The sequence below is a fragment of the Acipenser ruthenus genome, chromosome 24, assembly GCF_902713425.1.
Source record: "Acipenser ruthenus chromosome 24, fAciRut3.2 maternal haplotype, whole genome shotgun sequence".
Lineage (NCBI taxonomy): Eukaryota > Metazoa > Chordata > Actinopteri > Acipenseriformes > Acipenseridae > Acipenser > Acipenser ruthenus.
Window position 1 is genome coordinate 14541897 of NC_081212.1, and position 25387 is coordinate 14567283.

Below are 25387 nucleotides of genomic sequence, written 5' to 3' on the forward strand. Positions count from 1 at the left end.
ATATTACTCATACGTTTCAAAATATATTGGCAATATATTAATGTTTAAAAGGACTATCAGTATATTCTCATATATTTAAAATATATTTTTAATTATATTTTCAAAAATCCAATATATTTATATATTTTCAAAAATATATTTCAATATCCTAATCAGCAATAATTTGCATATTTTAAAGTATATTACAGTATATTACAAGATATTGTAATATATTTTCCAGGAACATATGACAGTATATTGTCACACATATTTTAAAATATATATTTTCTTCCATTAATATATTTTGAAAAATATATTCTGCATATATTTCATTTCCGTAAGGGTCATTTGGAGAGGCAGAAATGACAGTTCAAAATGGGCTAACCTGTGTTTTTAATAAAATGTATAGGTTTTAACCCACTAAAGCCCGAGTATCTCATCTGGAGAGACAGAAATGACCCGTGTTGACTAAGTTTCTTGACTTCATATTATATTATTATTATAAACCTATAAAACCAAATATACATAATGAACATGATAACTTAATGAACCAAGTTTATTATACGACGAATACAAACAAGTGTACATATTTTGTACAATTGTACATTTCCTATCAGCTGCTCAAATAAGACCAACTTGAAATCAGACTTGTACATTTCCTATCAGCTGCCCAAATAAGACGAATTTGAAATTTGTGGACATTTAAAGTCAATGGCCCCGAAAATCAAGTGTCTCTCGACAGTTCGAAACTTGCTGTCTCCACCAGTTTTAAACCGACACTTATCCCAACTGTTTTTTACGTCACAAAATCAAACACTTTTCTGAGGGTTTCCGACAGTCGGAATGGGTGTAATTAACATAAAAAGTGGCAGAAACACTGTTCTGTATTTAAACGGGAAACCTGTATGTAAATGATGCAAGTGACATTTTACGTCATCAGCAGTTCCGAAAATAGCAGATCTGGTGGAACACGGCAATCCTTCAGCAAGAAGTGCCAGAGTGAGGCATCCTGTAATAAAAAAAATATACATTTACTCAAAGCAAGAAGAATGAATACGATGTGATCAAATGAATAAATGGAATTCAGTGGTTAACATCTATTTATAGCAATATGATCATATATTAAAAGGCCAAAAATCTGTTTACATCAATTCATTAAAGTGTTCTTTAATTTTTGGAATGTTCGATGATTTTTCGTGAAATACAATAATTTTGAGGCTCCAATACGATATTTTCATTTTTCAGATCTGGCAACACTGGCTGATACAGTACCTGCTACGATTCACAGCATCAGAGTAGTCCAGAGGGTCAAGTCGCAGCTCAAATCTGGGTTCTCACTCTTCTGAGAGGATCATCTTCCAAGATATATCCCTGCTCTTGATGTACAACCCAAACAAGCACACCAAACTGTGCCATTTTCTCCACTTAAAGCAATGAATAGGCTACAAACCTGATTTATATGTTTTCCAACCAGTAAGTAGCCTCTCCTATTCAGACGAGTTAACCATGCATGCATTACAAATAACAAAATACTTCAATTACCTAATTATTGGTTAATTAAACACAGACATTTTTATTATTAATATTGGCTTAAACACATGTTCCTAAACACAGAAATTATGCTAGGAAAGCAGACCGATAAAATACATCTGAAGCCCACTAAACAGGTGAAATGTAGTTATTTTTATCCCAGATCATTTTCTCAGAGGTCCTCAGGTTTTTTTAACAGAACATTGGGACCTTCTGTCAAATTTCAAACTCAGGCATCCTGTCTTTTTACTTCTGTGCAAATCGACCATTCCAGTGTTATGTTAGAATTGATATAGCATTTCCAGGGTATTCGCCTCAAAGCAATACCAGCCTTCAAAATAAACCATAATATAATATAAAATTTGGTACGATCTGTCCTGAGATTCTACAGTAAAACACAACGATTAGGCAGAACTAGAGCCCTGTGAAATTATTTTTATTTTTTTATAATTGTTAATTTCATTTTTCACAAATTTCATTTTATTTTGTTTTATTACAGATACACATTAATAAAAACAAGATCTATATCAATAATAGTATAGTATACATCATGTTTTAACTGCAATCATTTTTATTAAACATTTTCTGCTTTTTTATAATATTATGACATAAACAGACCTCGCACAGAAGAATAATTTAGTTACCATAATTTCTCATTAGCGGCAGTAACGGTAACGTACAGCCCCCCACTCTTTTTAATCAAATGCACTTTTGCTGCAATGACAGGTCAAGGGATGAATCATCATTCATCAGTAACACCTTAGCAGAACAAGGAATATTCTTTTAAAAAATGGTGGACAAAGCTGAAGAAACCCCATCCCAGAACAAGCCCACATCCGGACACTCCCAGACCACATGTAAAGAGAAACCCATGGTGCCCCGAGGACAGAACGTGCATCCATTTGATGACGTCTATGAGGAGTGAAATATGTTCTATGCAGAAAATTGTAATGAATCAGCTGATGATTTGGATTTGGCAGAGTTTAAATTATCCCAAACAGTTTCCCAACAAATTCCTTCATTTTCAGAAGATAAATCCCTGTTCCAAACAGTATTGGACACCAAAGGTTTATATGAGGACTTCAGCAGATGAATATAAAGTGTGGAAACCAACCCTTTAGTTTTGCCCCTTGTGTCTCATGCAGTGCATGTGATGGCAATTCTGTCCCCCAGGGTACCCCATAGGCACGCACTGCAGAGCGAAGACGGATGTGCGAAGGCATTTATCTCTACAAATATCCACAAGAGTATGTATTCCCTTATCTCTCCACTGAGGAAATGAGAAGGGACGACCGCCTGACAGGAGCGCAAAATTATGAAAAATAGGTGACTGAGAATACCATTTTATTTGAAGTGTTGTATGCTTTTCCACTAAGCGCCAAATCATAATTAAATGAGAGATTATAGGGCCAGGTGGCGGAGTGTCCCGTCCCTATATTTATATGTGCACTGTGTTTTTATTATTTGTATTATTGTTTGCGGTGCAGATAAAAGCGCCACGTATTTGTTATTGTTTTTATATTTTAAAAACCTTGTGAGGATGCGTGACTGATCAGCTAGTGATTTATTTAGCTAGCTGACAGTCACACATCCTTATTAAACTCGTGCAGACGGTGACCATCTCCCGAGTTAATTCATTGATTAATTGTTGCTAATCGGGAGATGGTCACTGTATATAAACCTGCAGCTCTCTACCCTCAGGGGAGAGTGTGTTAGGAGTGAGAGCGGAGAGAGCGAGGAGAGAGAGAAAATGAAACTTATAAATAACTGCTAAGCGTGCTGGTTTACACCAGCACGATAATTATTTGTTTATTTGTTTGGCCAACGTGCCCTTTTTGTTTGTCTTGTTTGTTCAAATCGTTTGTTTTGTTTATTTAATAAAATAGCTGAACGCTGAAATAGCTGAACGCATGCACAAAAGCTCCCTCTCTGGCTACAACATGGCATTTCATTTTGAATGTACCGACTTTCCTTGATGAAAACTAGCCCACTCTGAGAGGTTACTAGACATCCTCCGCTTTTGACCAACTCTGAGGACACCTGAATCATGCTGTATTCTTCACCTGGTCTGGGGCATGTGGTAATGATGCCGGTGAGGGTCAATTAACAGCACCATTCAGCTTTATGAATCAGACGAATAATATGGCCTCCAAGGGCACGTTAATCTAACGTCGTGATGAATGATGTTTTTTGACAGTAAATAGTATTTATATATCACCCAATGAAATACTGTCATGGTAAACACTATTACTGGCACGATAAAGGAGACATCAAGTTCTACACATAAGTGCCAGAGTGTCTTACCTACATAATAAATACTGTGTATTAGTTTATCATTAAATACAACCATACAGTACAACCCATTTTAAAGCAAAATGAAGAGACTGAAGGGGAATAGTGATGAGTGGTGTGAATGACCTAAACTATCTATTTACTACGCAGTAATATTATCTCGTAATAACGCAAGAAATATATTTTACTTAGTGGCGCTAATGAGCTTTCATGGTTTTTCATTATGGTAACATTAAATTACCGCGCCTGCTTCTTTGGCTGAAGAGACATTCTCAGCTCTCTAGCTGTTGCACAATCAAATCCTCCTCAAACTCCTGACGGTAAATCTATATCAAATCCTCCTCAAACTCCTGACGGTAAACCATATAACAAAATCCATATCAAAAGCTACTAATACTAAAAGATAGGTAGAGAGTTCTAATAGTGGCTGTGACCCTGTCGAGTAGAAATGGCACATTCAGGCTGTCTGTCACAAAGGTCTCCCTGTCTCCGTCTGCAGGAGAATATATTGATCTGGACAGATGGTTCAGGCTGGATTTCAACCGGTGGAATTCTGGGGAGCCAAACAACCTTTTTTGAGGAGAGCACTGCGTGATTATGAACTACTGTGGTATGGCTTAACTCCTTTTATCATCCTTTCTTTTGTCTATGTATCTGTCTGTCTGCCTTCCTGAGTTCTGTGTCTTCTTGTATAGGTATACAAAGTTATCTGTCATGTGTAAGGGTGTGACAGAGAGCAAATGAATCCTAGTCAATAATCTCCCTCCCAGTCTGTGAGGGCGCTGTCTAACAGGAACAGAGTGCCTCGTACAGGATGGTTTGACAGTTCATTCCAGGGTGAGTCAGAAGCCAGCCATCCAGGAAGGGGGCGGAGTCACAATGCCCGAAGTCATCGCCCTAAAGCGGTACGCGATGTGTCAGTCATGGATTGGAGATGTGACTGAACTAGCTATCACGGGGGGCGTGACTAAGGGTATAATTGGGGATGTGACGATGTAATCTGTTCCTTTGATGTGGTTATTGACAGAGAAAGGAAACAGGCTGTGTAAAGTACATCGTGAGTGTTAAGTGTTTTGTTTGTTTGTGGAAACTAACTGTCTGTGTTTGTCACTGTTAGACAGCATCAAGCCCAGACTACACTGCACGACTGTCACTGTAATTACCTTGCACCGCACCTGCACTCAGAGCACACATTGTCAAGAGAAATGACCGTGTCTGTGTTGTGTGTTATTCTTTGTTTTATTATTTCGGGCATGAACCCCGTGGTTTATAAGCTGGCAATACACATCGTTGTGTAGAGCCAGCCTTGTTATTTAACCGGTTGCAAACCAGGAAACAGAGAAATAAAGAACTGTTTTGAACCGTGAACTTTGTGTCTGTCGTTGTTGGAGCACCTGCATCACTTGTACACCTGAGCATTGCAAACCAAAAAGGCTTATATACTCAAGCTGTAAACTCCACTATTTTCAAATTATTTTTACAAAACAATAATCAAGTAAAGTAATATCAGTGAAAGTAACTCGGTATCACTGTTCTCTTAACTTGTGTATTCTTCTCTTTGCTGAGATTCACTTTGTATATAAATTCAGTCACATCCTGAAGTTTAAAGCATGTTTGTTTCTTATTTTGTTGTGGACTGAGCTACATGCTGGAGTGACATATCCTGCAAGAACAAATACAGCTTTGTCTGTAACTACAGTCCTTTAATTCGAGTTCCCTGCTGTGTGCCTAATAAACAGTTTAATGAGCATGTCAGTGTATTGCTGCCCATGTTTGTTCCAACACCTTAAGGGTGCAGCATTGCTGAGTAAACTATTCATTCTGCCTTCCAGAGTAATCAAGAGATCCAGGGTTTACCAGGAGTACATGCCCCACACCAGGGTTTACCAGGAGAACATGCCCCACAGCAGGGTTTACCAGGAGAACATGCCCCACACCAGGGTTTACCAGGAGAACATGCCCCACACCAGGGTTTACCAGGAGAACATGCTATGCATCAGGGTTTACCAGGAGAACATGCCCCACACCAGGGTATACCAGGAGAACATGCCCCACACCAGGGTTACCAGGAGAACATGTTGTGCACCAGGGCAATGCCAAACCCAATCAGGGAGACAGGTCCTAGAAAAGTAGCCAGGCAGCCTAAACCAAATGGGAATTCAGAACCTCTATATGTAAACAAACTTTTTCTTTTATCTTCAGCAGCAGAAGGCATGTAGAGGTCTCTCTTCAGTGGTACTTTTGGGAGACATTAGAAATGTTTAAAAGGTAAAATACAACAACAAGGGTAGCAGTATGGAGTAGTGGTTAGGGCTCTGGACTCTTGACCGGAGGGTTGTGGGTTCAATCCCCAGTGGGGGACACTGCTGTTGTACCCTTGAGCAAGGTACTTTACCTAGATTGCTCCAGTAAAAACCCAACTGTATAAATGGGTAATTGTATGTAAAATAATGTGGTATCTGTATAATGTGAAATAATGTATAATGTGATATCTTGTAACAATTGTAAGTTGCCCTGGATAAGGGCGTTTGCTAAGAAATAAATAATAATAATAATAACAAAAGACAACACAGATTAGAAAATATTGGATTAGAGAATGCTTCAGTGTATTAGTGGAAATAAAAAGCAGCACTGAACAGTTCACTATACAATCAGCAATAGAATGGTGTAGTTGAGTAGTGAGCCTCCTCCCACACTCTATTCTGCATCCTGGCAGTACACCACTCCCACCTGTCTGCGAGCTTCGTCACAAATACTGGTTAACAGAGCTGTGTCCTCCAGCGTCATTCTGGGACTCTGCTTGAGACCTGGCAAAATACACCTGCTATTAGGCTTCAAAAATCAGGAACACATTCAATGCAACACAGTATCCTCACCAGCGCACCCAATCGGATAACACATTGTCTTCATTACAAAAGAACATTCCAATTCCACTTTGTAGGCATGCTTTACCAGCCGAGGCAATCACCACTGCAGAAATGCTGACCCGCCTGTCCACTACTGGGATGAGCCACAGCAGGGTTTATTAGAGCATTTTACAGATCTGGGGAATGCCTTTGGACTGCACCAGCATCTATTTTTCCAGGAAATACTGGAATCACCACGGATTGATGCAAAGTGATGGACTAGTGCTGTAAAATGCTCTGATGAAATGTAGCTGTGGTTTCCCAGGGTATAGGCTGATCAAATCAACCCTTTAGTCATCCTGCAACAATGTACCTGTGGGGCGCCTTGCCTATTAGAATCTTTGAATGGGGAATAATGGGGATTATTACCTACTAGATATTTAATAAGCAAGAAAGGGATCAGGAAAATGGCTTCTAATGTCCCAAACCCAAGCACCACAGAAAACAATCTGTTACCATGATGCTATGGATCATTTGTTCTTGATTATTTATTGTACAGAAAAATGATTAGCAAAAAAGGATGAGCAGCACTGCTATTGAGATGTTTCATCCAACCCTCAAATCACTTAGAAGAGGCTTCACCATTGAGCAATAGCACGCCAAAGTGTATAATCAGCAATTCAATTAGACACTCATAGAGAACACACCCCTATCCAACCCAGTACCTGCAAGTAAACACCTCCGAACCTCTTGAGCCTCATAGCGCAGCCCTGTACTGTTGGGGAAGTTGAGAGGCTGGGAAGGTTCAGGCAGTGGGAACTGCGTTTCATTCCCATTCACTATCAAAGAGGTGGGGGACCACATGGGAGCTGGGATCTGGAAGGTAATAGAGATTCATATCATCCACAGCTATTACTCACACTAGAGCGCTCAATTTACAAATACTAAAAGAAACTTCATAAATTCAGTGACAAACATTGTGACTAATCAAAACATTGTTACCAGCCATAAGCTTCTTTAGGAAAAAGTATTTTCAGCAACTATTTGTTTTTTTTGTGCTGAACATACTGTTACTAGGGAGGCCGCACTTTGGTTGATCCCTGGAGCCAGCGTCGCCACTGTTGTGTGTGCTGATGCGTCAGGGAGGCCCCAAATAGGCTGATCCCTGGAGCCAGCATTACACTTCAGCACCAGGCCAATAGGAAATCCACATTACCTGGAGGAAAAGCACTGAAGTGTAGATTCTATAGACATTGTCATCTCAAATATATTGCAAATGTCATGGACTTTCTTATGTTATGTTCTTATGATATTGTATCAGGAATCTACATTGAATGAACTTTAATCTAATTTGTCTATCTTTGCCTAGAGATAACAATCAACCGAACACCTTGAATGCACCAGGCACTCAGGAAACAAAAGGCTGATCAAAACCGTCTCCATAATTTAATTAACCCGTCTAGTGAGAGAGGTGGTTTAGAATAGGAGTCTGAAAGAGAGAAAAATAGCTTAGAGATTTAAGACAAATTTCACATCATATTGATTTAATACCACTATGAGTACAAGATGCAAGCGTTTTTATTCTTAAATTGCCTAACAAGTATAGAATAACCCAGGTAATAAATCCCTAAGAGAATTAAACTGTTTGCAATGTCTAACCAAAGTCGCAACCCGACATGTTTGGTGTCTAAAGAAATGTAATTTCTTATGGTAAGAATAACGTGAATTCATGACAAAATCTGAATTATTTAGCAAAAGTTATGCACGTTTTAAAAGTTTCCCCTTTCCAGATTAAGATAAAGAACTAATCAGACAGAGGAAGGGGGGAGCAATCAATCAAGATTGCAAGCCCATTCGCTACCAAATAGCCAATCGGAGCATGCAGTGGGAAATTGAAATAATCTCTTTGTTTGAAAAGTATAAAACCCCCTGCTTTAGCCCCAGCTCCCTTTCCCCAGCTCTAACCCCCTACGCTTGCCCTCTAATCTGATTCCCCAGCTCTACCCGCCTACGCTAGCCTCTGCTCTAGCCCTCTAATCTGAGACCCCAGTGCTATCCAGACCTGCTTTAGCCCCAGACTGGCTGCTGATCCCTGCTTGCTCAGACTCTAAGAAACTACAAGACTGCACCTGGAGCCCTCAGCTCTCAGTATTTATCCATCAAGGTTGGGGGCCCTGACACTCGGAGAAACACAAGGTAACAGAACTGCTTTTCAGGCTAGGTAACAATACTCTTAAATATCTATTCAGGTATTGTGTGACCCCTTGTTGTGTCAGTATGTACTAGTATTTTGTTGGTAAATTGTTGTTTTAAATCTTAGTTCTCATTGTAATGCTTTTAATGCAACATTAATTGTGTAACTGTTTTGTGTGATTTTCAAACCTTTATATTGTTGCATGCTTAATAAATACCATCTTTCTAAGAAGAGATTCCCAGTATTGAATCATTCGCTCATGTGGAACAAACACGATTTATGAACTTTGAACAGTCTGGAACGTGGTCTATTTTTGGCTTGTTGTAACGTGTAAATCCGCCATCGTTTTCAGAGAGCAATATTAAAAACGGGTTTGTACATTATAATAGTACCCACAGCTCTATTTTGGAGGTCCTTTAATTTATTGCTCTTAAGAATATATTAACTGCCTACAATAGTACCCACAGAAGCCTTATATATTATAGTGAAACTATGTCTTGGTTGGTCCCCACCACCACTATCTCCTTTTATCTTGGCGAAAGCCGAATCCAATATTAACATGAATTAGATAACAACTACTGCAATGTAATACAAATCTGTCTCTTTGGTATTATACCATTACAACCAGCCTGTAATTAACTCCAGCTGAATATTAATGATTCCAGAGAGATTCTATGACATAATGTGTTATTGAATCAATTATTAATGATTATTAATAATAATAATAATAATAATAATAATAATAATAATAATAATAATAATAATAATAATAATATAGTGCTGAATACAGGAGGCACATTACTGAAAGCGGCAGGGATTCTTTTTCGCATGAATCTTCCTTCTCTGCCCCTTCATCACTATTGTAGATAATTCTTGACTGTATATTGTACCTTGAAAGGGTTATGGCACGCCTCTGATGCTAGTAACAGATAAGGAATGGGTTTTTAAAAGCATAGGTTAGGACTCTTTTAAATGTTACCATCAATCTTTACCTTTATAGTTCCCTTTGTGCCGAAGATGAATGCTTCATTTGGCAGCTGAACGGAAATGGTACAGATACAGACAGCCATCCTGTTACTGGAGAACCTGAGAACCACAGTCATAGCCTCATCCACCCCTGCAAAGAAATAGAAAGAAACAGAACCACAGTCACAGCCTCATCCACCCTGCAAAGAAATAGAAAGAAACAGAACCACAGTCACAGCCTCATCCACCCTGCAAAGAAATAGAAAGAAACAGAACCACAGTCACAGCCTCATCCACCCTGCAAAGAAATAGAAAGAAACCTGAGAACCAGTCACAGCCTCATCCACCCTGCAAAGAAATAGAAAGAAACAGAACCACAGTCACAGCCTCATCCACCATGCAAAGAAATAGAAAGAAACAGAACCACAGTCACAGCCTCATCCACCATGCAAAGAAATAGAAAGAAACCTGAGAACCAGTCACAGCCTCATCCACCCTGCAAAGAAATAGAAAGAAACCTGAGAACCAGTCACAGCCTCATCCACCCTGCAAAGAAATAGAAAGAAACAGAACCAGTCACAGCCTCATCCACCCTGCAAAGAAATAGAAAGAAACAGAACTACAGTCACAGCCTCATCCACCATGCAAAGAAATAGAAAGAAACAGAACCACAGTCACAGCCTCATCCACCCTGCAAAGAAATAGAAAGAAACCTGAGAACCAGTCACAGCCTCATCCACCCTGCAAAGAAATAGAAAGAAACAGAACTACAGTCACAGCCTCATCCACCCTGCAAAGAAATAGAAAGAAACAGAACCACAGTCACAGCCTCATCCACCCTGCAAAGAAATAGAAAGAAACCTGAGAACCAGTCACAGCCTCATCCACCCTGCAAAGAAATAGAAAGAAACAGAACCACAGTCACAGCCTCATCCACCCTGCAAAGAAATAGAAAGAAACAGAATCACAGTCACACACACACACACACACACACACACACACAGACCTTTATCCAGCAGTCACACGCACACACACACACAGACCTGTATCCAGCAGGCGCACAGACACACACACACAGACCTGTATCCAGCAGGCACACACACACACACACACACACACACACAAAGACAGACCTGTATCCAGGAGGCACACACACACTCACACACTCACGCACACACACACACAGACAGACCTGTATCCAGCAGGCACACACACACACTCACACACACACACACACACACAAAGACAGACCTGTATCCAGCAGGCAGCCAGAAGCCAGGATGGACTCGGGTCTCTCTCCATTGAACACCATGCAAGCAAACTGCAGGCAGTAGACCCCGATATCCAGCAGTGCTCCACCCCCCAGCTCCTTCTTCACAGCGCGGGACACGTCAAGCATAGGCATCCCAAACTCCACCCTCACCAGCTTCACCTCCCCCAGAACACCCTGGGCCAGCACATCACTGATCTGAATAGAAGCAGGGAAGTAGCGAGTCCACAAGGCCTGCGGAAAGCAAGTACCGACTGAACCCTTAGTGTGCCAAGAGGAAGGAGCTTCAAACGCCATTGTAATGACTTGTTTATTTCCTTTACTGTTTAATGTTGTTTACAATCATTCAGAGTGGTTCTGTCACTCCTCCTGAAGCTGGCTTTGAGCTGCTTTTAGCTTGTCTGGAGAATCCTAACTGACAGCACTGAAGAGCCTTGTTTATTCAATTCAAGCTACAGTATGTGACTGTGACAGGCTGGCCGAGTAGTGACGTCCCCAGAATAGACAGAGAAACACACAGACAGGTACTATGGGTGAAAGAGCACTCTGGTGCACCATTTTTATTGAAACAAAATACAATAAATATTTAAACAAATACAACGCTCATCGAGCAAAATAAAAGGTTGAACAAAGCAAATCACAAACACATAAAAACAAAACAATACCTAAGCCAGGCTGGGCAACCGCCTTCACTGAACCTGTACTCTAGTTTTATGTTTTGTTTTGTTTTGTTTTCGATTTCGATTTTCTCCAGTCTCACTCTCGTTCCACCTCTCCAACACCCACCACAAACACACAGGTGTAGATACACGTGGCCATCTCCAAATTAACAACCAATGAATTAATTTGGAGACGACCACATTCTGCACGGGGTTTACAGGGCTGGGGCTGCCAAACAATAACAAAGAATCACTCGCTTTAAATAAAAAAAAAAACACATTCCCAATCATAATACAGTACTTTTAAACTCATTTAAAATAACCATAAACCCATACAACAATAATCCAGCTAATATACCCGTGCACATACCAATAATTACAACCATTCAAACAATAATTCAATTTACCATTCTCTGAAATGCACCCTGGTGTTTCCCATTCAGCACTAACGGCTTCTGGAAAATGTAGTTTTTAGGTCTTTGGCCATGACACCCCTCCCGTGGACTATAAAATCACAATGCATTTACAAGAAGGGCTTTGCCCTGCCCCCTCTAATTATGTGCAGGGCTTTTCTACCCTGCCACAGTGACATTTTAACCTTTGAACTCTGCCAGTCCCACCTACTCTCTCTGTGCACATACACAGTAGGTGGACTAGCTGAAAAGCCACATTGTCATCTGCAGTTAGGATTCTCCAAACAAGCTCAAAGCAGCTCAAAGCCAGGTAAAGGCAGATTTAGAAATATCTACTCAAATGACATTTGAAGCTACCTCTTTAAGCATTTTTATAAGGACACTGCTGCTGTACCCTTGAGCAAGGTACTTTACCTAGATTGCTCCAGTCAAAACCCAACTGTATAAATGGGTAATTGTATGTAAAAATAATGTAATTGTATGTAAAAATAATATGATATCTTGTAACAACTGTAAGTCGCCCTGGATAAGGGTGTCTGCTAAGAAATAAATAATAATAACTAAACAAAGATAACAACTAAGTCATCATTGGCCTACATCCAACATATGCAGTACATGTAAAAGTATTGACTTCCCCCACTTACCAGTACAGAATGTCCCCTTTGTATGGGGTGTTTAATATATTTTATAAATGTACAGCGCCTAATTATTTTACCCCTGTTTTTCTCTCCAATTTAGAATGTCCAATTATGTTTAACACAGCAGCTCTCCACAACAGCTCAGGAGACCTGGAGGTCAGTGACTATACACAACCAAGACAATTGACTTTTTACACCCAGGAGCTCCGCAGTGAATGTTGGCGAGCTGCTAGCCCCTGGAGGACAAAGACCAGCCCTGCACGAGACTGACTGAGCTTACCAGGCACCTGTCCTGTAGGCGGGTGAGGAGAAACAGTCCCCTAAAGCCGCAGGGGCATCAGAGTCAATGCAATGCTTCCTGTGGAATCCCAGCAAAGACTGGCAACTTTGCACAGCCAGGACTCGGTACCTGCACTCCCTGACTGTATGACTCACCTTGCACTCCACGTGGCAGTGGTTTTACCAGGGCACCAGCCATTCTTAAATGAAGAAGTATTCTCATATACACTGCAATACTGCATTGCCCCTATACCATGGCACCATGGGCCCAGTTCCTTACCTCCATTAAAAACACATCATTCTCCCTGGCTGCAGCGGTGAGCTCCAGAACCTCCCTCATGTTCATTGCAAGCGGCTTCTCACACAAGAGGTTTTTCTTGGCCCGCAGAAACAGCAGACCCACAGGATGGTGTTGCGGGTGAATCGTTCCCAGGTACACCACGTCTGCAACAGAAAACAGGGCCTGTCTGCTGCGTTCACCCCAAAGAGCTCTTTCTACCATGGTAAGGACAATGCTGTCACTCCACTTCCAACGGAAGGTTCAAGGGAGACCAGCTACTTTCTTAATATTTCATTTATTTAATATTCCATTGCATGTACTACGTTTGATTCCTCATTGTTGTTTCTGTTTATCGTTGTCGCTGGGCAGACAAGACACCATGTACATACATTTTGTATGCATATATTGTATACATGCTGTGGCAAAGTGGTGAGTGAATACAGGTGAGTGCAGTGCAGAGTGGATACAAAAAAGACAATAATTTGCAGGTGTAAGGGTGTTTATTGGTTTATTCCACAGCCTTATGGCAAACACCTGTAAATAATAATGATGGAGTGATACAGCGGCGTGTATCACTCTGTAATTGTAATCCCCAGGTTTGACCCGTAACCTAACGTCCAGTTTTTGTACACCAACACTAAACACAAAACACAAACACAGTTTTTAGTAACAGTGAATAGGTGATAGTGGTGTAAGTGGATAGTTCTCCGTGAATGCAGGGGTGAAAGTGATTATGGGTAGTCTAGTTTAAGACAAACAGACTGTTATAACAAACACTAACACACACAAGACAAAACTCACGGTTTTCAGCAATGTAACACAGGCTCCTTGTAGGTTGTATCTAACCATTTACCAAGGAATAGATCACTTACACTACTACCCCTTATTTACCCTCCCCATGACCCCTAGGGTAACAAGCACATCCGCTCCTCAAATCCGCGGATGCCACGCCGTTTCCCGTCCGGGTCATTGAGTTTGGGTACCGTAGCTCCGTCCCTTTTCTAGATGACCGACTTCCACCTAACCCAAGGAATAAATTGTCATGCAGTTTAGTTAAGGGTACTTTGTTCCTTTTACACAGCGCCCTCACAGGTCGGGTGGCAGATCTACACCAAGAATCATTCAATCTCTGTCACACATGCGTATTAAATTAAATGAAATCCCTGCATTGTGTAGTTCCCTTCCAATAGGCACACAAGCCAGCCATGTGAGAATGTGCCTGGATTGGTTAGTCTGATCTGTTTGGAAGGGAACTTAAACACATGTGAGAATGTCAAGCCAATTGGATAGTTGAGCACATGTACTGACGTGCTCAAATTTGTTGGTACCCCTCCACAAAAAACGAAGAATGCACAATTTTCTCTGAAATAACTTGAAACTGACAAAAGTAATTGGCATCCACCATTGTTTATTCCATATTTAATAGAAATCAGACTTTGCTTTTGATTTTTTATTCAACATAATATTGTAAATAAGAAAACAAATGAAAATGGCATGGACAAAAATGATGGAACCGCTAACCTAATATTTTGTTGCACAACCTTTAGAGGCAATCACTGCAATCAAATGTTTTCTGTAGCTCTCAATGAGACTTCTGCACCTGTTAACAGGTAGTTTGGCCCACTCTTCCTGAGCAAACTGCTCCAGCTGTCTCAGGTTTGATGGGTGCCTTCTCCAGACTGCAAGTTTCAGCTCTTTCAATAGATGTTTGATAGGATTCAGATCAGGACTCATAGAATGCCACTTCAGAATAGTCCAATGTTTTGTTCTTATCCATTCTTGGGTGCTTTTAGCTGTGTGTTTTGGGTCATTATCCTGTTGGAGGACCCATGACCTGCGACTGAGACAGAGCTTTCTGACACTGGGCAGTACATTTCGCTCCAGAATGCCTTGATAGTCTTGAGATTTCATTGTGCCCTGCACAAATTCAAGGCACCCTGCGCCAGGCGCAGCAAAGCAGCCCCAAAACATAACTGAGCCTCCTCCATATTTCACTGTAGGTATGGTGTTCTTTTCTTTGAAAGCTTCATTTTTTGTCTGTGAACATAGAGCTGATGTGACTTGCCAAAAAGCTCCAGTTTTGACTCATCTGTCCAAAGGACATTCTCCCAGAAGGATTGTGGCTTGTCAATATGCATTTTAGCAAATTCCAGTCTGGCTTTTTTATGTTTTTCTTTCAAAAGTGGAGTCCTCCTGGGTCTTCTTCCATGGAGCCCACGTTCGCTCAAAAAGCGACGGATGGTGCGATCAGAAACTGACGTACCTTCACCTTGGAGTTCAGCTTGTATCTCTTTGGCAGTTATCCTTGGTTCTTTTTCTACCATTCGCACTATCCTTCTGTTCAATCTGGGGTCGATTTTCCTCTTGCAGCCGCGCCCAGGGAGGTTGGCTACAGTTCCATGGACCTTAAACTTCTTAATAATATTTGCAACTGTTGTCACAGGAACATCAAGTTGCTTGGAGATGGTCTTGTAGCCTTTACCTTTACCATGCTTGTCTATTATTTTCTTTCTGATCTCCTCAGACAACTCTCTCCTTTGCTTTCTCTGGTCCATGTTCAGTGTGGTGCACACAATGATACCAAACAGCACAGTGACTACTTTTCTCCATTTAAATAGGCTGAATGACTGATTACAAGATTGGAGACATGTGTGATACTAATTAAAGAAACTACTTAGTTTGAAATATCACTATAATCCAATTATTTATTATCTTTTCTAAGGGGTACCAACAAATGTGTCCAGGCCATTTTAGAATATCTTTAGAATAAGCAATAATTAATCTCTTTTCACAGCTTCTTTGCTTTATTCTATTACATACCAAAGGCATGCAAGTATACATGATAAAATAGCTTTTAATTTCATCACTTTTCAGGAGGAATGAAGCATTATTTCAATGAGCTGTAAGGGTACCAACAAATTTGAGCATGTCTGTATAAAGGAGGTTTTGTATTGGCTGAGGGAGTTCAGAGCAGTCAGTGCAGGGGTGAGTGCAGCTCCCTGCACAGAGACAGCAAAGCTTGGGGGTACCTTCATTAAGAATTTGTGTTAGATTTATTTTTAATAAAAGCCTCCTGACTCCAGCCTCTGCTCATCTTGCCACTATCCAAAATAATTGTGCTAATGACGATTTCGAGTAAATAACTTTGAGAATCAGGCCCATTGTAGCCCATTAGGACTATCACATTTGCACTTATCTGAAGTCTCCTGCCCTCCTCACCAATGTCCTTGTCCTGGGCCAGCTCCTGGTAAGACCCGTACGCTCGGGGGATGTCGTGCCTGTTTGCAAAGTCCTGAGCCCACCCCAATTCACGGGCTGCCACTGCTACCACCTGAGAAAAATGGAGCCATAATATTAATGGCTGCTGTCATTCTGGTTCCAAACAAGCTCCTAAAATTATACGAGTAGGATGGCAGCTGAGTTATGCTGCTATATAAAACCCATTCGAACACAAACACTCATTTCCCTTTCTTTACACTTCCAACAAAGTAGAAAGATTTCTCATTCCCAAAAAGGCTGCTGCTAGTAGATGTTTTACTGGTTCGTGTCACCCAGAAAAAATACATGAGATTTTTTAGAGCGAGTAATGGGATGAAACCTGTTTCATTTTGCAAAGCTGCAGTGCATCTGTAATACTTGAGAGTATACTGTGCTTCTTTAACTAACTGCCTGCAACAGCGGCTGCTGAAGGTACTGCAACCACTGCTGCACAGTTGAGCATGTTTTTAAATATCTGTATTCACCCTGGGGAAACTCCAGAAATGACTTCTACAAGCTGGCCATACTGGTTCAGGAGACATGGTGCTGGTTGAGGAGCTGGTTAAGCTGGTCCAAGACAAGTACAGGTCCATTAAAATCATATTAGTGTGAAGTTGTGCAGACCAGCTGTTTGCTGTCTCCTCTCCTGTTTGCTGGAACCTTGTCTGGGATGTCATATACCTGCTGCGGGCCCAGTAAGAGGGCAGTAAACTCTTCGCTGCTCACCAGCAGTTGTTGGATTTTGTCTACAGGGCATTATAACTCTGAATTGATTAGTCTTTTATATGTATACGTTAATGTATATGTGTGTTCACTTATTAAAGTCTACCACAGTAAATCTGCACTGTAATTTGCATTCCACCCCCCCCCCCCATTGTTTTCCCCCATTTAGTTATACACTGTACTATTAATTTACCATAGTTGACCATGTTTTTAATATACCTCACTGCATTTTACAAAGCATACCCTGCTTTACCATGCTTTCACTGGGTACAATTAAACTTTGCTATGCTTGTATAAGGCTGTATTTTTTTCGCCTCTATCACGGATGTACCCATTGCCATGTAATATGTAGTTCCCATTAAACAATTGCCATTTCTGAAAGAATAGTGTAAATATATATTTTTAGCACTTCAAAATAAATACAGCCTTATTAGTACTACCTGTTAGACTACGTTTATGAACCTGGTGGCCGGTTTAGTTTGCTTCCGGTAAATGATTGAACACGTTGCAAGGAGCTCCACGATGTCTTGTCTTTATGCATCCAAACCCGGAAACATTTCTGCTAAAGATCGCTCTGTCCAGTAGCAAGAGGGGCCATTTCAGGTGTCTGTAGTTATTTTAACTTGTATTCGAGATTTTATTATTATTATTATTATTATTATTATTATTATGTTCGACAATTCACTGATGCTGGTGAAAACAAGTTTGAAAAAAAAAAAACCTTCAGAATATACTGCAATTTAGCATTTACTATTGTTCAGTTAAGCATTTCAATATTTAGGAAGCTTTGTTGTCCAGTAACTCTAGTGACGAAGAAGACTGTGGACATAAACATGTGTTTTAAGAGACCTGGGTATTGGAATGAACGACTGCCCTTGCAACTGGCTTATGGCACTGTGCCCTAAAGTAACATTGTAAATTTGCACGGGGAAAAGGTGTATGTTCAGCTATAATTTGGTATGAGCGGAATTAGGTGTGGACTGAAATGTGTACACATGTTTCCCCCGTGTCTGACTTAGCTGGGGGAAGTTAATCGAGGGCAGCGGTGGCAGATGTTTGTTTTGCAAAGCCCCACTAAAAATCGCCTATCTGGCAGCACAGTTTGGGTCCCAGGTGAAGATGTTGGATATTCGAGCATTCACCACATTCTAATATCAATTCCTACCTCCTACATACAAACTCTCAAATAGCTGCTATTTCACCTCATGAAAGATGCCATGACAAGGAGTCATGGTAACACTCCACTTAACAGATCCGCACACCAAAGTAAAAAAGTTTGTATATGTAACATACAGTGCAGAATGACACTGCCACCTCTGACACTGGGTGATCCATTGCAATTGGAATGTAGAATGGTTTATTTTTGTATTTATTTTTATAAGGATGACTATTATGGGTATTTACTTGATACAGGCTGTGGCCAAAGCAGCAGAGCTTCCTTTGTATAGTATCTGATCAAAATATGAAACGTACAAAAAGCCAAGTTTGAAAAAGTAACAGCACATAAAACATGCCTACAAAGGGACACATTAAAGAATAGACTTGTGTTCAAAAGCTTAGTTAAACAGGAGACCATTCAGACTCATCTTCCCGACATCATTCCTAAGCAGAGAGTATTGTAGTAACTTTATGTGGCGAAGCCTATATCTATGCGTATATTGCGTGTGCATAACCAGAGGTAAGTAAACTCGCAAATCAACGAAACAGGGCTTAAATTACTCCTTAACATGGCCTCTTTCATGAGGTGAAATAGCAGTTATTTGAGAGTTTGTATGTAGGAGGTAGGAATTGATATCAGAATAGAGAATATCCACCCGAATATCCAATATCAACCTAACTTCACCGGGGTACTGATCAGGGGGAGTAGCCTACAAAGGTCGCGCATTACTAAACGTTACCTCAAGTTCAAGGTACAAATAAAACGTGAATTCGTAGTATTTTTGCTCAAGAAAATCCTTCAGGCACTTTCAGATTTAGGACTACACCACTCTCTATATCTCTAAATGTTACTTTTGTTGGCTTTATTAAGGTATTTCTAGTCGATTAACATATTTGTGTTGTAACGAAGTTCCTCGGCTACACACCTGTCTATTCAAAATTTCACCTCAATTATTTACTCTGTAATTATGTGTCGTTTGGTCAACAGACAAAGTAGATTTTAAACACGCAATGCAACTGTATCAGTCTTTTTCATTGCAGGCAGACGCACATATACGCAATCGCCTTGGCAGCACTTGAGAGTCTGTCTGGATTCGTTTCACAACCAGTACAGCAGTGAGTAGGTTCTACTGTAGTATATAGTGTATACAACAATGTTACCTGGTGCTCCTCGCGGGGAAGCGTTTTCAAAGCCACCACAAAGTCATGGCTGATTTTCCCAGCGCTGCAGATCCCCCACCTCGTAGCCATGTTGACACCGAAAACCAAGAAGAAAGTGACCTGCCGTTAGAGCTGCGGTCACGGTACAGCACTGGAATCAGCACATTCAAATGCAGACCCACTTTAACAACAAGGCCAGCAGGGGGAGCCAAATAACGACATCATTTTAAAGGAGCAGCATCGCGATTATGGTTTCATTTCCTTTACTTTTGGAGATAAATTATTTCTCATTTTGCAGTATGAATATACAGTTGTAGTCAAAAGTTTATATATCTCAATGGAAATGTATAATTTCTCGAAAACAAATAATTTTAGGAAAAACCTTTTGTAGCAATAGTTTTGCTTTTGTGGATGAGAAAAAAAGTTACAAGAAATAGATTTTTTATTTCAGCAATTGTTTAGCAAAACTCCAACAATGCTCATTCGAAAGTATTCATACCCTGACAAGGAAAATGAAATGAATAGCTAGTTGAGGCTCCATTAGCAATAATAACCTCTTTTAAATGATTAGGATATTTGTCAATGAGCTTTTGGCATGGCAGGTTGCACCATCACCAGCATGTGATGAATGAAGTGACAGGCTGTTTATTGGATTCAAAACAACGGCATCCCCTTGCAATCCCAGTGTGTACATGTATCACAATTTTCATGTTTGACTTCATCAGCAAGAACAGGAAGAAGAAGAAGAAGAAGATGCAGTGCTCCCTAATACGCTGATAGCTTTCCTGCATGCGCCTCGTTGTTTTGCTCAGTTCCACAAGGTAAAACACCATTCTTCTGTATTACACTGTGGCTACATTATAGAATAGTGTTAGTGGCTTCAGTTTGTGTTTACACACATACCACTGGATCCTATGATTTCAATAATTGTACACCATTGAATGCAATCATATTTCTCTGTTGGTTCATATAAAACAGCAGCACAGCAGGTTTCACTGGCTACATCCATCCATTGACTAAACAATGGTACAATGAAAAGGCTTTCAGATTGATTGGCTTGTCTTCTATACTGCAGCAGTACTGTGCTAGCTGCAAACAAAAAGTGGCCTGACCCCTGCTTTTTTGTTCTTTTAATGCCATGGATTCCTAATACTCATCACAGAGTACAATTGATACCGTTTCTAGCTAATCCCTTCATTTGATACAGGGCATACCCATGGGGGCAGAAAATAAGTAGAGTAGAATGCTTTGATACAATCTAGGAATGCTTTTCCATACCATTAGCAGGACACCAGTCTCCCAATCTCCTTGTTTTGCTGTTGATCTCTTTTTCTTACACCCCCAGTAGATTCATTCATTCTTTGTGGTATGTCTTACCGATTGATTTATTTTAATCTAGGGGATGTCTTCTCTTTAAATACAGTTGGTATACCAGAGTGTAACCATTAACCTGTCCCCCTGCAACACTGCCCCTAGTGGATGTCATGTAATAAATACACCAGTAAGAAATACCAAATAGAACAAATGTTGTACAGTTGCAGACAAAGTATTGGCACCTTACACTTAATATAAGAGAATTCAAGCATTGAGGGAATATTAACCACTAATAAGGACCAAAATATAGTATACTGAGCCTCTAAAGAAACTCATCACTTATATTTGAGCATCAAAAGAAACGTATCACTTATATCTGAGCATCAAAAGAAACGTATCACTTATATCTGAGCATCAAAAGAAACGTATCACTTAGTGATTAGGGCTCTGGACTCTTGACCGGAGGGTAGTGGGTTCAATCCCAGGTGGGGGACATTGCTGCTGTACCCTTGAGCAAGGTACTTTACCTAGATTGCTCCAGTAAAAATCCAACTGTATAAATGGGTAATTATATGTAAAAAATAATGTGTAAAAATAATGTAATTGTATGTAAAGATAATATCTTGTAACAATTGTAAGTCGCACTGGATAAGGGCGTCTGCTAAGAAATAAATAATAATAAAATTCACTAGATGTGATCAAAAAATGACAAACTTTGTTTTAAAGCAGGTGCAGTGACTTTTTATTGTGCCGATTAACAATTGACATCACGAAGATGCTGCAAAATGATCTGTCAATCTTGGGCAGGTGTTGTGACTCTTGGTCTCTCATTGACAGAGTGTGTCTGTTTATACCATCTCGCCAGGTTTGAAATTGCTGGCTGTGAGCACCCAAGGCGGCGAGCCACAGCACGCTGCTCTAGTCCAGCCTCCAACATGCTGTTTGCACAAAGGCGCTGCTCTCTTGACAGACGTTGCATATTGTTTTTTTTCTTTGATTTTCTTTATTGCTTTTTATTCAAGCTTGCAATTCAACAGCTGAAATCACTCCATATCCAGTATCCAATCAACTGTCTCACTAATTAGGTGATTAAGTGCATATGCTTCAGTCAAGCATGTCATGGTCAAGGATGAATGATCGAGTGATTAAAAAGAAATGATAACATTTCGTCAATGTCCATCATTTATATACATTATTTTTTTTAAAATAAATGTGTTATAATAGTGATAAGTTTCTTTTGAAGCTCGGTATATAAATAAATGATGCTGTATCAGTGTAGCATTGCGGTCAAGGCAGGTCAGCGGCAGGAAAGCAAACACAGAGACAGAAGCTGCAGTTTAAAGGCGCTGTTGTTCACGTTTATTAAACACAAACAGAACACAAAGAAAGAAGGCACAAGGCCAAAATAAAAGGGTCAAACAAAACAAATCAGTTATCAAAACCCAGTTCATACACTCACCTACACTCCTGTCTCAAACAAAGGATATGTTATTATTACTTAACTGCCAGAGTTCATTAAGAAGTTTGCAATAAGAAGCAAGAGAATTGCCTGCGTTATCACTCCTTTTAATTGCTATACACTGATTGCAATTGTGAATAATGAATGCATTTAATACTCTATGACCTTGTGTGGCAAAGTGGTTTGCAGCACGCTGGTGCAGTGGTGATGCAGTGCTCAGGATAAACAGACACAAGACAGTTCACGGTAAAACAGCTCTTTATTTGGCTGGGTTGTGTGTCAACAACACTTAAATAATAAGCACAGGCTCTACACAGCAATGTGTATCACTCCGTGCAAAACAGTGGGTTCAGTCCTAAAATAATACGACAAGATATACAACACACACAAACACAACCCGGTCACAAGTCCACAGTGAGTGCTCTTAGTGTAGGTGGTGAGATACAGGTCATGTGCGCGGGAGGGATGTGAAGGCCGGGTTTGGAAACTGGCCCCTTAGCAACAGCAACAGATAGTTTAGCCGTCTAACAATGACAAATACAACAGTTAATAGACAAGATAAAACAAAAAACACTCACGGTTAGTGCACAGGTTTTTCCTCGTAGGTCTTTGTGTAACCATAACACAATGAACAGCTCACTCAGCCACATCCTCTTATATACTGTACCTTCAGTTACGCCCCCTTTGGTAGCGAGTGCAATCACGTCTCCTCCAATCCATGACTGTCACATCGCCTACCGTATTGTGGCTTTTTTGGATGGACGACTTTCGACTGTCCCTGGAATTAAATGTCAAACCATCCAGTCCGGGGCACACTGTTCCTGTTATACAGCGCCCTCACAGGTTGGGAGTGAGATTGTTGACTCTGATTCATTCGCTCTCTGTCACACCTGGTTCAATTTAATGTCTGAATAAGCCGTGGGCAATCAAATCAGTCTTTCTGAGCCTTGTCATTGAATAAGGCTAGGCACTAGGAACAAATACATGTGTATCCCTCTATGCCAATTTTACAGATACACTTCAAAAACACAGGAAACGCGTCTACCACCACTGCTGAAGTTTAATATGAAAAGATGGAGAGATGGCTCACTTGACTGTACTTTTATTTGCTTGCTTGCTTGCTTACACAGTGGTGGCCACATTTATTGCATCACCTCATTATTTTTATGTTTACTGCTTTATCACCATATAGTTTGTTTTTCTATCAACTTTTTTGTTGTTATTTGTGGTTTTATTGTTTATTATTCTAACGTTTGTGTGATTTTCTTTTCATAATGCAAATACACAGTATATTGTTTATATGTCAAAAATTAAATGTATTTATATTACAGAAATTGTAAAAACCTGTTTGACACATTTAATAAACAAATTTACCAGATATTACAGTAGTTAAAAAGTAAGCATTAGTCACTGTTTAGCAGGGCAAGACAAGAGAAAGAAATATAACGAGTAATATAACATGCTACTTTTTTATTAAGTAATAAGTAAGGACATTATATTATTATTTTTTTTTCTGAAGAAACGAGTAGCGAGTAAGAAGTTCCTTTTTTTCAGTAATGTGCCCAACTCTGCGGCCCGAGCTGTTACCAGCAGGAATGAGAGACTCAGAAGCTGTAGTTTAAGTACTGGTGCTCACATTTATTTACAAAATAATACATTGAACAAACAGGGCACGATTCCAAAATAAAAGGGTTAAACAAAAGAATCGAATCGAATCGAATCGAATCGAATCAAATCAACTCTCCAAAGGATTTCTCACCCTTTTATACACGTGGCCATTCCCCAATTAGCACTCAGCTGACTAATTGGGAAATGGCCACACCTGTGATTGTTGGCAGGGGCAGATTTAACCCCACCCCTGCCAACCTTTCTGGTCTTACTGAGGTCTGCATGCACAGAATGCACTGCGATCAGTTTACTAGTAGCCAAGCCTGCAAATAACCACTAGAGGGTGCTGCTGGATCACAGAGACATATTTAAGTGAAGACGCTCCTCCACTGTGTATCATATCATATCACTATGGAAAGGGGCAGTGAGAAATGTTCAGTAGACATATTGCCCCTTGTACAGCATCAGGTATCCAGGCATCTTGCGTAAGAGAGCTCTTTATTGTCTTAAAAGAGTGGTAATTAAATGTAGATTTGTTTATTATTTCATGATATGCAATACTGTTTCTACTCCTGGATATTTTTTTAATGTTTAATAAAGTCATCAGCGTATTTCTGTATTCAGTGCCTTCTCTGAGCAACCTTTAAAAAAAAACAAAAAAACACAAGGATTGCAAATACTATAATTCTTAAAAACTATTTGATCAGGTAGCAGGTTAAAGCAGGTTATCACAAATGTGGTTGTGTGCATTCTGTTTAATTCAGCCTGACATTCTTTTTCAAGCAGTTTGTCAAACTCTTTGAATGCATTGAGGTCACTCATTTATTCTTTCTTTTCTATGGATGTCTCCTCAGTCATTGTCTCGCACACACACAGTCTCGTCTCTGTGTGCCGTTACCGTAGCAACAAGGTACCAGCTGGACAATTTGTATGCAAATAGAGGCAGGTCTGGCCTAGCCTTCCCATCTCCCTTATATGACCTGGTTACCATGGAAACCTCTACCTTTCCTTTTTGGGGGAGTAGCTTACCGTGTGGTAGATGTTAAAATAACAGATAGAGACAGGGGGAGAGTGAGAGAAAGTGAGAGAAGGACACTGTCACGTCATTCTCAAAGGAAGTGATTGCCATGCTCATTCATGCTGAAAAATATTGATAAAGGAAATTAGAAGACAATGACAAAATAGCTCAGCCAGATGAATTGGATACAGTGTGTGGTGAAGGCTCCAAACAAGTTAGAGATGAGTTTTTTTATGTGAAAAGATAATGACACTATGCCCTTCATAAAAAATAATAATGCAATATTGTCTACAGCTTGTTTCTGTAGCATTATACTTGAAACCTGATGAGGAAGCCCGGCTG

The 25387-nt window shown here is 40.1% G+C and overlaps 1 protein-coding gene across 2 annotated transcripts; it reads right to left on the minus strand.

Annotated features, from left to right (window-relative positions):
• Nucleotides 1-549: 549 nt before the first annotated feature.
• Nucleotides 550-19812, minus strand: LOC117429242 (trans-1,2-dihydrobenzene-1,2-diol dehydrogenase-like). Of its 2 annotated transcripts, none has more exons than XM_034048536.3 (7): nt 19647-19812; nt 16566-16677; nt 13347-13510; nt 11059-11275; nt 9834-9958; nt 7373-7523; nt 550-6608 (listed from the first exon to the last, which is right to left on the minus strand). In XM_034048536.3, the coding sequence occupies exons 1-7, from the start codon at nt 19734-19736 to the stop codon at nt 6499-6501; spliced, it is 969 nt and encodes a 322-aa protein (XP_033904427.1). In that variant the 5' UTR covers nt 19737-19812; the 3' UTR covers nt 550-6498. The 2 variants fall into 2 exon arrangements, with proteins under 2 accessions (XP_033904427.1, XP_033904426.1); XM_034048535.3 differs by having other exon boundaries at nt 11059-11311; nt 19647-19811.
• Between the last annotated feature and the right edge of the window lie 5575 nt (nt 19813-25387).